Consider the following 17,334-nt stretch of genomic DNA (forward strand, 5'->3'; position numbering starts at 1 on the left):
CCTTTGTGTTGGAGCCCACGTATTAACTTCCATTTCTGAAAGCACAAGGATGTGCATTATCAGTCATTAAGTCACAATATTCACATCTGTCATAACTCATTTTTTAGTCATTATAAATGTTTATAATCTAACAAGTGCCTGTTTTTCTTCACCGGTGAAAGAGGCTGAATGTGACTAAAGGAGCTGACATCAAGAATGTAAGTCTGAGCATGCGCACTCATCACAAGGTGTGTTACACACCTGACAGCCCAGATCACAGCAATAATGTTGGCCCTGATTGGCTGGAGCCGTTCACCTGTACTGTTGTTTTACTGCCCCTCCACTCCTGCCTCGTCTCACCGTCCAGGTCCAAAGATCGCTGCACTGTTTGCTCAAGCACTGAGCTGTTAGTCGCGGGGGGATCCCAGCTCTTCCTGCACGAACCTGAAACCTCCACTGTCTCTCACCACCACACCACTTCACCTGTCTTCCATCCTGCGTGTCTTTCATCCTGCTGGAGGCCCCAGTTGAACCCCCTTCTCTGTGTGGGACTAGTTTGGTGCCTGGACGTCCAAACAGAGCACAGACGAGGGCCTGGATTCACTTTATCTGAAACGGAAGCAAAGGGGGGACTGAAACTTATAGTTTTTTCCCTCTCTTTTGGTTTTTTTGGGCCCTGTGTTCCTGTGTGTGTGCAGGACTTAAAGGACACAAGAAACCACATTTTTGTTTGAGGTATGTGGCTGATTTTCATTTGTTTTCAGAGATTGGGAAAATGTCTAGCGCTTTTGTAGAAAAATATCACAAAGGAGCCCACATTTTATACCTTCTGAAACATGATAAACATAAAAAAAAAAAACATGACTTATCAAAGTCCACTTCAGGTTCACAATAACTCATTCGATTTCATAGTTGTGTGAATGCAAGTTCGATAATAAAGAGAGTGAAACATGACCGGCTAAAACTTTTGGTTTGGAACTGGCTTTCTAAACTGTACACACACATACAAATCAGGACATTGTTGACCAGGACAGTGTAGTGGTGCGAAAACATGTCCCAATCATACTTTTTTGACTTGTTTTGAAAAGGAATAAAGGCGATATTGGTGGTTTTGTTGCTTTGCTATATAGTCAGGGCAAGTATCATCCACTGATTCCCGGTCTCTTTGGTGTATTGTTATAGATTTCCTGGTCCATTTTGAAAATTATCTGCTGTTCGAAGATACAGGAAAAACAAAAACCTCATCCTTTTGTTGTGTTTTCAGTGTCTCAGAATTCTTGCCCGACTCTTATTCTGAGCAAGTCAAACGTTCATGGTCATATGGTTATCTTAATCATAGTGGGTATGGATTATCTGTCATAGATCTCTCTCTGGTACAAAGGGTTGAGAAAGGAGTGGCTCAATGTCTTTACAGCTCTGCAGCACAGATAAGTCTTGAGGATGTTGCCTGACATCACCTTTAAGAGAGACTCATGAGTGTCTGACATGTCATAGCCTTCAAATCTTTAGAGAAACGCACAGAAATATAGCTTCAATTTTGTCATTTTTGACTTTAAGAACAAACCCTGGTCTGTATTTTAAAGAGCCTATTTTGTCTGTGTTTAACATTTAAGTGAGGACCTGAGTTATTGCTTGTCATTTTCTTGGTACAGTTTTATTTGATTTCAATTCAATACCAAGTAATATCAAGGCCAGGATCACCGATAGTCATAGGACAAGTGAGATTAAATTACACATGTTCAAGTCTCAAGCATCTCCCAAGTTATTGTGGTGAGAATCAAGTCAAGTCGAGTCTCTGCCATGAGTAAAGCAGTCCAGTCAAGTCATTCCTCAGGTCAAGTAAGTCACTGGTCGAGCCATAAGAAATTCTGATGATCCTCTCAGTTTGATTTAACTTTAAATCAGTGAAAAGACGGTGATCATGAACGGTTCATTTTTAATATTTGCAAAAAATGTTGCAGCCTGATTACACCTTATAAATCCTACTGATGTCTGACATTTTGTGGCAAACAAGCCTCAACAACAGAGAATGAGATCGCGAGAGTTGCATATGCAGGCAAGATTCATGAGCACACAGCTAGCTGTGTTAGCTAGTAATGTGTCCACATACTTTAATGGCATTAACATAACCTTTTTGTTTGTAGTGACAGATGAAGTTGGATGTTGTGGTGGTCGCTGCATTCTTCTTACCGTTATCATTGATGACATAATAGTTTAATCCAAGTTGAATTATATTTGCAATAGCCCCCACCATGATAGGTGCCACGTGCGTTGGCCACGGCTGGTCTGCTTTATCCTAGGTTGCCCGATTTACATGCATTGCACTTGAAATCATGTTTCAAAATCAAAATGTAACTTGCCAATATCTAGAGGAAGAAGTCCTTTTGAGTTATTTGTCTCAAGTCTTAGAAAAGCATGTGGCTTTTTTTTTTTATTATTATTCTCTTTTAATTTCTTAATTAAATGCATGTTTAAACACAAGACAGTTTAATGGTAAATAAAGAAATGTTCATTATGTGAATGTTGCTGTGCCCACAATGTCATCAAACATGTAATGGGTCCATTTTTTGGTATCGCTCCTACTGATGCAAGTATTAATACTCAAATCAAGACTTCATATTGGTGGTATCGGTACTTTGGACATCAGTCCACCCACTCCTGCTATCACAGTTTGGCTAGAAACTATTGCTCGGATTTCTTTGATCAGCAAGTACTGCAGTTTGCCATTAAAGTAAGAAGTCAACTGACAGTCTGCAGCACCAGTTAGACAATCATATTTACCAATCACACCACAAAATGGTACTGATGCAGCTGGACTGAATGGACAATGAACAAATGCTGTTTCAAAGTAATATTCTGTATCTACAGTATAGATATTTTTTACAATGAATCACAATGGTACTCAAACATGACCTTCTATAAAAAAAAGCTGGTTCCTTTTCACTGTTACCACAGTTTCCCCTTTCAGTTGCTGACTCTGTTTAGTCTAACTATAAAGAAATGACTCTCTACATCACTAACTAGTGCTCTTTCTGTAGGTGTGAACTATGGAAAAACTGAGCTAAAGATGGGGTCAGTAGCGTCATTCTTTGGCCAGTTGTTTGGAAAAGAGCAAAAGAAAGGTGAGATGTGATGCTTAAACTCTGTACATTAAATATTTAGTAACTGTCTTTTATCATGTTTGTAACACTCTCGCTCTCAATCTTTTTTATTTTGTCACAGAGGAGGAGAGACACTTGCGAGCCAATGACAGACATTTCAACCTGTCTTACAACTATGCTGTAAGTGTAGAAACTAAAACTTTGTGTGAATGAAATGGATAAGATGGGATGAGGAGGGAGAATTCAGTGTCTGATATTTGCGCGCTGTTCTTACAAATGTCATGTGGCGTGACGGTACGCAGCTGTCATCTACATGTGTTACATTTGTCTGTCACTTTGTCTCCTTCAGAACAATGCCATCAAGACCTCCAAATACAACATTTTTTCCTTTCTGCCACTTAACCTGTTCGAGCAGTTCCGGAGGCTCGCCAATGCCTACTTCCTCTTCCTCATGGTGCTTCAGGTACACATTTTCTTTGTTAACCTCCTCTGGTGCTGTGATGCAAATCACCATGGACTGGATGTATGGCAAGCTACACGTTTAAATTCACACCCAGGTGTCAGTCGCTATTTTCACCTGGGCCAGAATAGGCAATGTGCCTATTTACACCCTGGTGTATATAGCTCAGCATGGCAGAGACAATCACCCAGATTTCTGTGACCAAAAGTGCTATTTGCACCCAGGATGAAATAGCCAATGTGGCTACTTACACCCAGGTATATATGGATTAGTATGGCAGAGACAATCACCCAGGTGTCCATAATTAAAAATACTATTTGTACCACAGATGTAAACAGCCATTGTGGTTATTTGCACCCCCATGGCAGTGACAAGAACCCAGGTGTCCATAATCAACATTGCTATTTGCACCCAGGGTGGAGTAGCCAATGTAGCTATTTACACCCACATGACAGAAATAAACCATGACTTCCATCTTCACACATGACTCAAACCCCAGTTTCCCAAATCTGGATTTGAACCCCAGTCGGGGGAGAGCCCAATTCATCCATCCATCCTTCCTCTATACAGATATTTTGTCACTCTTTATATCTAAACTAGAACAGCTTTAGTCTAACTATTATCACCCAGGTGCAAATAGTCACCCCATTAAATGTTTTAGTGATTTCAAGTGTGGGTCCTGTCTATTTATGCTAACTGATAGTGGCAGAAGTTGATGTTTTTGCTAAATGTTATCCACAAAATATCCAGAGAAAGAATTTGACTGCGTTGTTTAATCCTTCAGATGCGAGGTATTATTAAAGCATTTCTGTGTTTGTGTTCTTGTTAACAGCTGATCCCACAAGTCTCCTCTCTCTCCTGGTTCACCACGGCTGTCCCTCTGATTTTAGTGTTGTCTATAACAGGAGTGAAGGATGCCAGCGATGACATAGTAAGCTGAAATTATGACGATCTATTGGGACTAAATTGAAACACAGTGCTTTATATTTATTTAAATAATTAAAGGGGAATCCTACGGAAGTGCATTGCTGTGACATCAGCATCACCCAACAAAAAATAGATCAGTATCACATTAAAATGTGAAAAGTTTACAGTTATAACAAGATGCTTTTCATGTTATAAGAGGCTTCATTCACATTATTATGACATACCAACATTTCACGTGAAAATTACTGTATGTTTCACATTACAACATGATAACTTATATTGTCACAATGTGATAAACATATCTTATCTCATATCTCTATAATGACATAAAAATACAATCTATCATGTTATAAAGTTGCATGTTTTATATTATAACAAAATAAATAGCATATTGTAAAAAAAAAGATGTTTTCACTTTATTACAACATACAACCATATCACATTATAACAAGTAACTTTTTGGGTTCTAGCAATATACTCTTTATCTCGTTATAAAGGTTTCATGTCATTACATGATAACTTGTTGTTATAACATGAAACGTTTCATGTTATAACAAGATAACTGGTATTGCTATAACACGATAACTTTTTTACACTGTCACATTCTAACAATAGAAGTTGTCACTTTATAACCTGAAACATTTTATGGGATGAACATTATATTGTTATAACATCAAAAGTTTCTTGCTATAAGAATTTGTCATCGCATTATAATGTGAAATGTTTCATGTTAAAACCATCACTTATCACATTATAACAAGTTAAAGAGTATAAAGTTATGGTAAAAAAGTTTCTTGTTATATCTTGATAAGTTTGTATTCTGTAATAACACAAAAACATCTTGTTATGATAAAGTAAAGTTTTCACATATAACATGTTACTGATCCGTTTTTCTTCTTCTGGCATGGCAGCAATATGTAGAATTCCACTCAATATTGGGACAGAAAATGAGCAACTAAATTCAAAGATGTAATTAATTCAAAACTAACATTGTTTTCTCTTTATCCTGTATCATCTGAGTAGAACAGACACAAAAGTGACAATCAAGTGAATAACCGCATTGTGAACGTCCTTGTCGACGGAGAGTGAGTCACTTAAACTTTTCATTCTATATTTTTAATACAAATTCACAGCTCACAGTTTTGTGTGATTCTTGAGCAGTGCTATGATTTCATGGTATGTTTTATGTTCACATTTTCTGTCAGACTGAGGAAAGAAAAATGGATGAATGTTCAAGTTGGAGACATAATCCAACTGGAGAATAATCAGTTTGTCACTGTAAGTATGAAGATGCTACAATGAAGATTAAAAGTGATCTCTGCCAGGGAATGTAATGTGTGTGTGCATTTTATAGCACACTGCAGTTCTAGATGTTTTCATTGATAACGACAAAGTCCAAAGTCCTCACAAGTTTATCTCGTTCTATTATCCTCTGTCCCTTCACTTGTCCTGTTCTTTATTTCATGTATTCATTTTCAGGCGGACCTTCTGTTGTTGTCCAGCAGTGAGCCTCTCAATCTGGTCTACGTAGAAACAGCTGAATTAGACGGGTGAGTGTGTGCAGTGCCGCGCATGTGTGTGTGTGTGCCTGGATGATGGATGATGTCTCGCACCGTCTTGGATTTCCCCTTCAGTCTCATCCTTCTCATGTCCTCTTGGTCTCCCCCAGTGAAACCAATCTGAAGGTGAAGCAGGCCCTGACCGTAACTGGAGAGTTGGCAGACAGCATTGATGCACTGGCTCAATTCAATGGTGAGAAGCAGAAACAGCAGGAAGTAACTAATTACATATACTGAAGTTACTGTAAGTAAGTAGTAGGGTATTTGAACTTTTATGAGTAAATTTTCAAGTCTGTACTTTTCACTTGTACTTAAGTATTAATTACACCATTTAATCTACTTAGTTACTTTCAAAATCATAATTGAGTGATGAGTACAAGTTGAATTAATGTCCAATTTCATTTTCTTTTTTTGTGGTAATTACAAAACAATATATTTGACATTTTTCTGAATTTACCTGCAAATTACCCCCAAATGTCATGCTAAGTATGCGATAATTCACAAGTGTCGTTTTTATGCAAGTAGGTAGTAATTACCATTTAATATATTTGAAATCCATAAAATTTGTGTGTAATCTGGAGGTAATTTCTAAGAAATTTCAAATATATTACTTGGTAATTACCACATATTTACCATGAAATTGTGGGACCAAAGAAACTAATACTCTGAGTAGTTTGTTATTTTTACTTAAGTATTTTTCTAACACCAGTGCTTTTGCTTGTAACTGAGTAATATTTTAGTTATGTAACAGTACTTGTACTTGAGTACAGATTTTCAGTGCCCTTCCCACCACTGTTAAACAGGCACCTACAGTTATAGAGCTGCTAGAATCTGGCCTCTTTACAAATATGATCCAAACCTAATATTTCAGTGAGAAAGAAGACAAATGAGAAGGGATATTTGCAAAAATTTTGGTCAAGATTTTGGGATTTCTCTGCATTGTACTTATTTTTCATTCAAACAGTAAAGTTTGCAGATTTGAATTTATTTGTTTTGTGTGTGTTAGAGCTGAATCTAGATATGGTAGAGGTAAGAATCAATGAAAATTCTTGGATTGAACCTGTTAGGGTGAAGCCAAATAAAAATTTTTCCTCTTGAGTATAAGAACGGCCTAGTCACCACTAACCTTAAGTCAGGTCAGGCTGGCCTTCTTCCTTTTGGACTAGCTTACTATTACGTGGCTTGCTATTTCTTGTGATGTTGCACATGTTTAATATTTATTTATTTGTGTAGCTGTCCATGCTTTCAGCTATATTTCCATGACACAGCAGCTGTACAGTAACCTGTAACTCCCCCTGAAACTCGCCTAGTCTCAACTTAGGTCTGCTGCTGACACTGACCTCTGTCTCCCTCAGGTGAAGTGCGATGTGAGCCTCCTAATAACCGTCTGGACAAGTTTAAAGGAACCCTTACCGTGGATGGACAAGCCTACGCTTTGGACAACGACAAGGTGCTGCTCAGAGGATGTACGCTGAGGAACACTGAGTGGTGTTTCGGCCTGGTCATCTTCGGAGGTAAACTCTCTCCTCGGCACTTTGGCCCGGGGTCATGTTGCACATAGGAGACAAGTTACAGAGAGATAATATATTTATTGTATTATGAACAAGACCGACAAAACAACAGTGAATTGTAATACATTACAAGGATAATGTTGTGTATATGGTTTGTAGTGGTAATAATTAACTCTATTAAGCCACTAAGCTAAACCCAAGCAGTTCATCTTTGGCAGTTAAATGTTGTAGTAGCATTAGCATACATTTTTTTTCAAGTTTGATAATTGAATAACCTGTGTTAGTGTAATTCCCGACCTTTGAACTTTTGACTGGATTTATTATGTCAAAACGAAACCAAAGAAACACAAGAAGAGATATTTTGAGAGCAGCTAACGAGTTTGATACCAAAAATGACCAAAAGTCAAAAAGGAAAGTTTTAAGATCGGGGCCTACATCCACAGATTTGTTAAGAAGTCACTAACTGGAGCACAAGCATTCAAAAAAGTAAATCCCAATATTATAGTACAAACTGAGCATTACACATTTATAATAATAACATTAAGAATATTTGCAAATACTGAAAATGCGCAGCTATTTTTGTGACTGTCAATGTGTCGTAACATTAATAACCTAAAATTTGATTGAAACATTGATTGAGATCGAACTTTTCCAGGTCCTGACACCAAGCTGATGCAGAACAGTGGAAAAACGACGTTCAAACGGACAAGCATTGATCACCTGATGAATGTCCTGGTGCTGTGTGTGAGTTAAATGTCCATGCAACACACAAATACACATATAAGCTGCTCACATGTACACTTGAGCTGAAAAAATGTTTTCTAGGTCAGAGGTTCTCCATTTTTTTCTCAGCCAAGGACACCTTACAACATAGAAAATATACCAGGGACCACCCCATGTGAAGTAATATAATCAAAGCCTTCCTTTGTTTTAACACTTCTACCATGTGTTATGTGAAAGAAAAACTTTAAGAGACATGTATTAGAATATTCTCTGATTTGAAATAAACGTGATAATAAAATAAATGACTCATCTCTGAGTTTAAAATTATACTTTAACATTTCTTCCAGTTATAAAATCTATTAATAAAACTAATGGGTGTGTTGTTCCTTTTCCTACTTACTCATGATGCAGTACAAGTCAATAAATGTCACTGATTACTTCTATTAATGGCCCCTGAGTTAACTCATGCAGTACCTTTGTAAAAGCATTCATTTTTGAAATGCGCATTGATTTTTCAACTGATTGCCATCATCAACGCAACATTTTTAAAATATCAGTATGTGCGATATCTTTTATCCATCAGATCTTTGGTTTCCTGGCGTCTATGTGCTCCATTCTGACCATCGGCAATGCGATCTGGGAGGCGAGGGAGGGCGCGGTGTTCACAGTCTTCCTCCCTCTTGAACAAGGGATCAATGCTTCTCTCTCGTCCTTCCTCTCCTTCTGGTCCTACGTCATTGTCCTCAACACGGTGGTGCCCATTTCTCTCTACGTCAGGTACATTCAAGCACAGAAAGATAACAAAATCAGAAAGCAAGGTTGTTCCGTCCTCACTGTAAAAAAAAAACATGCAGTGGAATCAACTTATCTTTTCTCTTTAACTTGATGTAAATATGCAAGTTTTATTTCTTCAAAATACTTCAACTTAAAATTTCTTGTACTTATTTTCAGAACACTTAAGAATCTATAAACATTAATTATAACTTGATATCTTTAACTTGGAATGATGAGTTAAATCAAAGCATTCGCAGACCCAGCATGTACTGTTTGACGTGTAATGAATGACTTTTCAAACTGTGTGTCAAATCAGTGTGACTGAAGAGTTGTCGCTTCAACTTAATATCTTAAGCTTATTGAGCATGTTTTTTTCAATTATAACTGATTTTATTTGAATTCATATCAAGTTTATTTGACCAGAAAAGTGTTTTGAATCATTGCAAAGTTATCTTAACTTGTCTTTTCAATTCAGTCGCCTGAAAATTTAAGGCAGCTAAAACACTAACTTTTTAAATTTAAAACTTTTTTCCAGGTTTATTTTTACAGTACCCTTGTATCCTTGCATGTTTCATACATATCCGTGTGTGTGTCAATGTCAGTGTGGAGATCATTCGTCTGGGGAACAGCTTCTTCATAGACTGGGACAGGAAGATGTACTACCCCAAGAGTGACACTCCTGCCCAGGCGAGGACCACCACACTCAACGAGGAGCTGGGCCAGATCAAATACATCTTCAGTGACAAGACGGGCACCCTGACGCAGAACGTCATGACCTTCAACAGGTGCTCCATTAATGGGAAAGCTTACGGTGAGCAGCTCTGCTGATGTAAAAACTACACAGTTAAACTGACAACAGCATGGGCTGAATGACTGTTTTGAGTGTATTTCTTTGTCATTCAGGGGAACTGTTCGACTTTGCTGGACAAAGGGTGGAAATTACAGAGGTGAGAGAGGAGAAAACACACATTTTTGTGACCTTTTATGTCAAGTATGTATCACTACTGTATCACTGTATCACTAAGTTTTTGGCCTGTGCTCCTGTTGTTCTTTTCCTCTGCAGAAGACAGAGAAAGTGGACTTCTCCTGGAACAAGCTGGCCGATAAAAAGTTTTTCTTTCATGACCACAGCCTGGTGGAGACGGTGAAAGACGGAAACCTGGAGGCTCAGGCCTTCTTCCGCCTGCTGGCTTTGTGCCACACTGTCATGCCTGAGGAGAAGACAGAGGGTGAGCGCCCTCTAATGGATGATTTTATTACTGCAAGGTTTAAAACTGAACAGTTACACTGCTCTGTTGATGAAATAGGTTTTGTATAGTTGTGTGAAATCCTAATCGAGTTCATGCTTAATAATACAAATTCCTCTTGTTTTTAACTCTAATATCATTTTTCCTCTTCTCATTAACCATTTAGCTCCAGGATTAGACTAAATTAATAGCCAACTGTGTTTAAAGTATGAAAGCCACTAAAACTGATTTGCACTGCCAAAGTTAAATTTAATCTGAGATTAGTTCTAATCAGAGTTTAGCATAACTTGGTTTAAAATAAGTGCACTTAGATTTAAAATTAAGCCGTGTCAGTTGCGCAATTAAAATTAAATCTGTGTTTAGTGAATTGAAGTTTATTGTAATCAATGTATAGATCCTTGCTTAACCAAATTAAAATAATTAAACATAAAAAAAACAAATTTGAGTGCTGTCCGGACATAGTAAGTATAGTTAATAAAATGTTGCATTGTTTGCTAGCTAGCTAAAAGTGTCACATTCTTTGTTGGGTAGGTAAAAAATTGACAAAATGTTACATTATTTGTGAGCAAGCTAGAGAGTAAAAAGTTACATTCTTTTTTTTGTTTTTGCTAGCTACCTAAAAAACATTGCTTGCTAGGTAGCTCAAAAGCTAGTCGGCCTATTTAGCCCAGATGACACTTAAGTTTTAATTTCTTCTCCTTTGAGAAAAACTGACTGAATTAATGAAGCAGTGTTACCAAATAAAAGACTACCTGGCAGCAACTGGCAGACAGTTTAACAGATCAACTGTGTGAGTGAAAGAAAAAAGAGATGCATCATAAAACTCTAGGCAGATCTCGTTGTAAATTGGAGTTTAAAGTACCGGTGCAACAGAAATATTAATCTTTGGTGTAAAAACTAAATTTATGTTGAAGTATAAATTAATCTTTATTATTTTTAAGCAGCGTAATATAAAGTTAAACTATGATTTAATCAGTTTAAAAGTTAATCCTTGTTGGGGCAAGCCAGCCTGAAAGAGCTGAAAATGTCTGGATGGTGCCCTCCAGTTTTGATATGAACTTTTTTTCTTCCTTTCTTCTCTTGTCATCTTTATCTCTTGGCAGGGGAGCTCTACTATCAGGCTCAGTCTCCTGACGAAGGCGCTCTGGTAACCGCGGCAAGAAACCTCGGCTTTGTGTTCCGCTCACGTACGCCAGAAACCATCACGGTCATGGAGATGGGCAGAGAAGTCGTCTATGAACTTCTGGCTGTTCTTGACTTCAACAATGTGCGCAAGAGAATGTCGGTCATAGGTGAGAGAAAGTAGTGGCACAATATTTGTGTAAATTACATGATTTAAAAAAATCACTATTGATGCATTCAAGGACGCTCTGATACCTGGGATTTCTGTCTCGACTGCTCAATACTATGAAAATACATGAAAATGATCCTAGAAACAAGTCTATATGTCAGCCATCATCACTCTGTCCTCGCTAAACACCTTCCACCGTGATTTACAGTGCGTAGCCCTGAAGGCAAGCTGACTCTATACTGCAAAGGAGCCGACACCATCATCTTTGAAAGACTCCACCCGTCCTGTAGCAAACTAGTGCAAGTTACCACAGGACACCTCAACGTGAGTGATTCAGTTGGATTTTTATGATGTGTTTGCCAATATTAGACTAACGTACGTTCTGAAATCGTCCAAAATTACATTTTTGTTTTGACCTGCCTTGAACCGTCCACCCACAATAGGAGTATGCAGGCGACGGCCTCCGCACGCTCGCTCTGGCCTATAAGGACTTGGATGAGAGCTACATGGACGAGTGGAAACAGCGCCACCATGAGGCTAGCGTTGCCATGGAGGGACGAGAGGAGAGACTGGATGAACTTTATGAAGAGATAGAGAAAGACCTGCTGGTTAGTCCACGCATTGGTGATAGATTGGCATCATTTCAGTCCAGAACAGAAATGATGCCTCACATGAACAAAAAGATCTAATATGCAGATTTAAGGGCCACTTAAAACCACATTACTTTATCACCATGTAAAGTAGAATATAAGCATGGCTTTCAAAATTATTATTAGTATTAGAAGTGTAGGAAAATTTTGTTTGAAACATATGCAAAATGTATAAATTTATCACAGAATGATACCTACCTTAACAATATCATCCTGTACTCTGTGGTTTCCAGCTGTTGGGAGCGACAGCTGTGGAGGACAAGCTGCAGGATGGCGTGCCACAGACCATAGAGCAACTGGCTAAAGCTGACATCAAAATCTGGGTGTTGACTGGGGATAAACAGGGTTAGTGTCACACATAATGTATATTCCTGTTCAGATCACACATTTTAAGATGACTGAAGTAATAAAGTAACATAATGTGAAATATATTCTCATGTTCTCTCACTGTTAATCTCACCCTGCGTGCCACATGACACCTCTAAACATCGTGTATCACCTTTAAATGAACTCAGAGTCAGAGAGTGAATGTTTGGCATGTTTGACAGATTAATTGCATCACATTCATCATAAATGTCGATGCTTTGAAACAGAGACGGCGGAGAACATCGGCTATTCCTGCAACATGCTGAGGGAAGAGATGAAAGATATTTTTGTTGTGGCGGCCCATACGGCTGAAGGTGTCAAGGAGGAGCTACAGTAAGTCAGTGAGAAACAAATTAACTGCAGTACATGATTCTTTTTTGTAATGCATTGAAGACAATCAAAATGATGAGCAGTTTTCCACATTACCAACACGCCTACAGAAGGACCAGTGAGGGAAGAATTATGTTAACTGTCAAATAGCCATGAAGAAGAGGAGTGGCTGATTAAAGTTAAACATTAAACTCAATAAACTGATATTAGCATGTTAATACTTAAACCTGACTGGTAATGAATTTATGTTAAACCACTGGTCTCTATCCAAACTCAAAAAATCGAGTTTATAAAAATGATTTAAGAGCTTTTTGTCAACTTACTCAACCATCTTCACGTCCTCCTGTTTTCAGGAATGCAAGACGGAAAATGTGTCCAGAAGCTTCAGACGAGCCGTCTGTGATTAGGTCCCGCGCAGGCCTGTTTTGGATGCAAAAGACAGAGACAGTGCAGGATGAGAAGGTGGATGGAGAATACGGCCTAGTTATAAATGGACACAGTCTGGTAAGAAGGCTTTTTCAGGCTTTTTGCATTACTATTTCCAGTAGCTGCTGAATCAACAAGAAAGTTTTGTACCTGTAAAAGTCCTGTTCTTCTTTAAATAAAGTTGCCTGACCTGACACAAAAAGTTCTCTAGTTGATCACGATGACTCTAGATGAAAAGTTACCACACTGGTGTGTGTAATTAAAACATACACATCAGGATTTTAAGATATGATCTGGTAAGATAACACTTTATTAGTCCCACAATGGGGTAATTTGGAGTTTTACAGCAGCAAAAGGGCTGGGAAATATAAAAAGAAGAACAATACTAATTACATATTTTATTGGATGATAATACTAATTTAGACTCAATATATATTTAAATTTAATTAACATTAGATTAACAAAAAACAAATGAAGGATTCATCATGATTTTCTAACTAGAATTGACTATTTCTGACTGTATGGAGAAGAATGTTTATTTAATTAATATTGTTGACGAGGTTTAAGATTGCACAGGGGAGACTTGACTAATGACCTCAGTGCAGTCCTGAAATCTCTTCTTCTATTTCGAACTCAGGCCTTTGCACTGGAGAAGAACCTGCAGCTGGAGCTGCTGAGGACAGCCTGCATGTGTCAGACGGTGATTTGCTGCAGGGTCACTCCTCTGCAGAAGGCCCAGGTGGTTCAGCTGGTCAAGAAATACAAGCAGGCTGTCACTCTGGCCATCGGGGATGGGGCCAATGACGTCAGCATGATCAAGGGCAAGCTCATTTGACTCAGATTCTGTTGCAAGAACCGCAAACAGCTGGAACGTGTTAATCATTGTGTTTTTTTTTTGTTTTCCGTTCTGTCCTTCAGCTGCTCATATTGGTGTTGGCATCAGCGGTCAGGAGGGCATGCAGGCGGTTCTCTCTAGCGACTACTCCTTTGCTCAGTTCCGTTACCTTCAGCGCCTCCTGCTGGTGCACGGTCGCTGGTCTTACCTACGCATGTGCAAGTTCCTCCGATATTTCTTTTATAAGAACTTCACCTTCACCTTTGTGCATTTCTGGTACGCCTTCTTCTGTGGCTTCTCCGCACAGGTGAGGGACACGTGTTGGAATTATGTAGCATACTTTGAAGCTTTAATATGTAACATTTCCGCATTAACATATCAAAAATGCCATAACATGTGCCATAGAGTTTGTTTGTCTGTTTGGGTAGTGGAATCAGTTGTTCCAAATGTTTCAAACAATGTTCAAACACAGATAAATCTGTAATCTAGTCAGGGTAACAGTAACTCCCATGATCCAATGCTTCTTCACAATGTTCTCAAACTACATCTACCACCTGTTTTTGTTTTGAATAATTGATGTAATGATTGTGAATGATGTAATATTATATGATATTTGAATGAAAACTTGGCTAAGTATGTTGCAAGTTTCTGGACCAACAACCAAAACCCTTTCAAAAACATCAAACAATTAAACACATTTTAATTACTGGAGGGATCTTTCCAATTTCATTTTTTTTCTTTTCTTTTATTGATGCTTCTTGGACTGAATTAATTAAATAAATTCAAAATTTAAAAAAAAAAAGTTGATTTAAATACACATAAGTTTGTACATATAGAGTAGAGAAGTATGGACATTCCTCCATCCACAAAACAAAATATTTTAAAGCAAAATACTAGTTGTTTACTAAATTTACTTTAACCTCTAACCAAATGGTCATGGAGAAGTGTATGTGGATATATACTTGCATATAATGTTGTAAATGCTGTATTTACATGTTTTAATGTTGTCCTAATTGTTCATGTTCATAGACTGTGTATGACGAGTGGTTCATCACCCTCTACAACCTGGTTTACACAGCTCTTCCTGTCCTCGGCATGAGCCTCTTTGACCAGGTTTGTACTACAAGTAGTACAAGTAGTTGAAAGTTTAAATAGCTCAGCAACTCAAATTCAACATTTTTTGTCCTAATAATATTATATCATATAATTTATCAGTTGCTCACACCCTGGTGTCTGTATCCTCTAGGTTTTCTCTTCTCTGTCTCTAATCTTGTGTTTCTGTAGGATGTGAATGACCGCTGGAGTTTCCAGTATCCTCAGCTCTACACTCCGGGCCAGATGAACCTCTACTTCAGTAAAAAAGCCTTTGTGCGCTGTATGATGCACAGCTGCTACAGCTCCCTCATCCTCTTCTTCATCCCGTGGGCCGCCATGCAAGACACGGTGCGAGACGACGGCAAAGACATTGCCGACTATCAGTCCTTTGCTTTGCTGGCACAGACCTGTCTGCTGATTGTGGTAAACATACAGGTAAGTAACACAACTGTGGTCACCACAAGGATCACAACACACTAAGGTGGATTTTTGTATCAATGTGATGAAGTAATCCAGATTTGTAAGGTCTTTAATACACTAAATTGGCCCATCAGGCCATTGTACCTCTAAATTTCTTAATCAATTTTTTTATTATAATAAAATAACATATATGTGGTTTTCCAGCTGTGTCTTGACACTCATTACTGGACAGCTGTGAACCAGTTCTTTGTATGGGGCAGCCTGGCCGCATATTTTGCCATCACATTCACCATGTACAGCAACGGCATGTTCTTCATCTTCACTTCCGCATTCCCCTTCATCGGTGAGTAGATTCAGCTCATTTACGGAAGCAGAGAGCTTGTTGGTGCCCACGTCTTCAAATTTTAGTCTTTTAAAAGCAGATACAGCCCAATTTGCACAGGTTGATATGGTTTATAACAGGCTGACAATAATAAAAAATAGGTCAGGCGTGGGTTGCTCGTGCATTGACTCTTACAACCCATATAGGGTTGTATAATAATTAACCTTTTATGTTATTCTGAGTGCTGATATGATGCATTTGGAATTCCAGGTACTGCAAGAAACTCACTGAACCAACCTAACGTGTGGCTAACAATCTTCCTGGCGTCCCTCCTCTGTACCCTGCCTGTGGTGGCTTTCCGCTTCATTCTCATTCAGCTTCAGCCCACCATCAACGACAAGGTGAGAGAACACCTTAAACTGTCCTACATGAGCAAATTAGCAAATGTACCCATATTAAGCAGACCACATTAAAGACTTGACCCTCTCTCCTCCCCTGTAGGTGAGACATAAGGTGCGGAAGGAGGCCCTGCCGGCTCCTGCACCTCGCCGCCTGCCTGGCAGGCGTATCAGCACCCGTCGGTCTGGCTACGCCTTCTCACACTCCCAGGGCTACGGCGAACTGGTGACGTCTCGGAAGTTCCTGCTGAGGCTGCCCCTGAAGAGTCGACCGGCCCTGTTTACCCAAACAGACTCTCCTCTGGCTGAGAACCAGCCGCAGCACTACCGCACCATCGCAGAGGAGCCGGAGGAGTCACAAAGCCCTTAGACAGGAGGTACGCAGGGAGGCTGCGGAGTTCGTGGGAGAAGCGTATTTTTTTATTTTATTTTTTCACCACTTGGATTCTTTCCAGGCCAAACTTTAACACTTAAACCTGAGTGTGACTCTAACTCATGGTTTTTATTACTGGATGAATGTTGATGTCACTGTGAAAATGTTGAACTTGGCAGCACAAACAACCTTAAACCAGTGCTTTTGCATGTTTTAACTTAAGTACAACTCTCATATACTTAAATTTATATTATCGTTAACCATTTTCTAAAGCATACCAGAAGCTTCCATAGCCTAAAGTTTTGTTACCATCATGTGGTCAAACCGTCTCCATTGGGGACTTTTTAGAGAAGCTGCATTCAAGGACACTTCCATCTCTGAAATTTGAGTCAGGTGCTAAAATCACTTTTAATTACAAAAGGAGAGATTAAGTTATAGTTATTTCACAATGTGCATATTTCTTTTGTTGCTTGATTTTCCAGCAACACAGATCACAAATGTATTGCTTTTCCTTTTATTTTATTTTTCTCCAAAACAGACACCATTT

The 17,334-nt window shown here is 38.6% G+C and overlaps 1 protein-coding gene across 1 annotated transcript; it reads left to right on the forward strand.

The window, feature by feature from the left end:
• The first annotated feature begins 360 nt into the window (after positions 1-360).
• LOC146308193 (phospholipid-transporting ATPase ID-like) lies at positions 361-17,033 on the forward strand. Its single transcript, XM_084745769.1, has 28 exons — positions 361-714; positions 3,018-3,101; positions 3,202-3,260; positions 3,430-3,543; positions 4,373-4,471; positions 5,491-5,552; positions 5,673-5,745; positions 5,947-6,017; positions 6,137-6,219; positions 7,382-7,540; positions 8,193-8,281; positions 8,844-9,037; positions 9,637-9,845; positions 9,938-9,981; positions 10,098-10,263; positions 11,385-11,573; positions 11,781-11,896; positions 12,016-12,180; positions 12,456-12,567; positions 12,816-12,921; positions 13,272-13,422; positions 13,982-14,165; positions 14,263-14,486; positions 15,209-15,292; positions 15,464-15,709; positions 15,899-16,037; positions 16,287-16,417; positions 16,518-17,033. Exons 2-28 carry the CDS (start codon positions 3,047-3,049, stop codon positions 16,782-16,784), a joined length of 3,591 nt encoding a protein of 1,196 aa, XP_084601895.1. The 5' UTR covers positions 361-714; positions 3,018-3,046; the 3' UTR covers positions 16,785-17,033.
• The last annotated feature ends 301 nt before the right edge of the window (positions 17,034-17,334 follow it).

The sequence above is a fragment of the Lutjanus erythropterus genome, chromosome 20 (assembly GCF_056507025.1).
Source record: "Lutjanus erythropterus isolate fLutEry1 chromosome 20, fLutEry1.hap2, whole genome shotgun sequence".
NCBI lineage: Eukaryota > Metazoa > Chordata > Actinopteri > Lutjaniformes > Lutjanidae > Lutjanus > Lutjanus erythropterus.

Bases quoted from the DNA above. Each gene is read 5' to 3' on its own strand.
- LOC146308193 (XM_084745769.1), top strand. From the start codon at position 3,047: ATGGGGTCAGTAGCGTCATTCTTTGGCCAGTTGTTTGGAAAAGAGCAA. The intron at 6,018-6,136 runs GTGAGTGTGTGC...GGTCTCCCCCAG, and splicing joins GAAACAGCTGAATTAGACGG to TGAAACCAATCTGAAGGTGA. The intron at 12,922-13,271 runs GTAAGTCAGTGA...TCCTGTTTTCAG, and splicing joins GGTGTCAAGGAGGAGCTACA to GAATGCAAGACGGAAAATGT.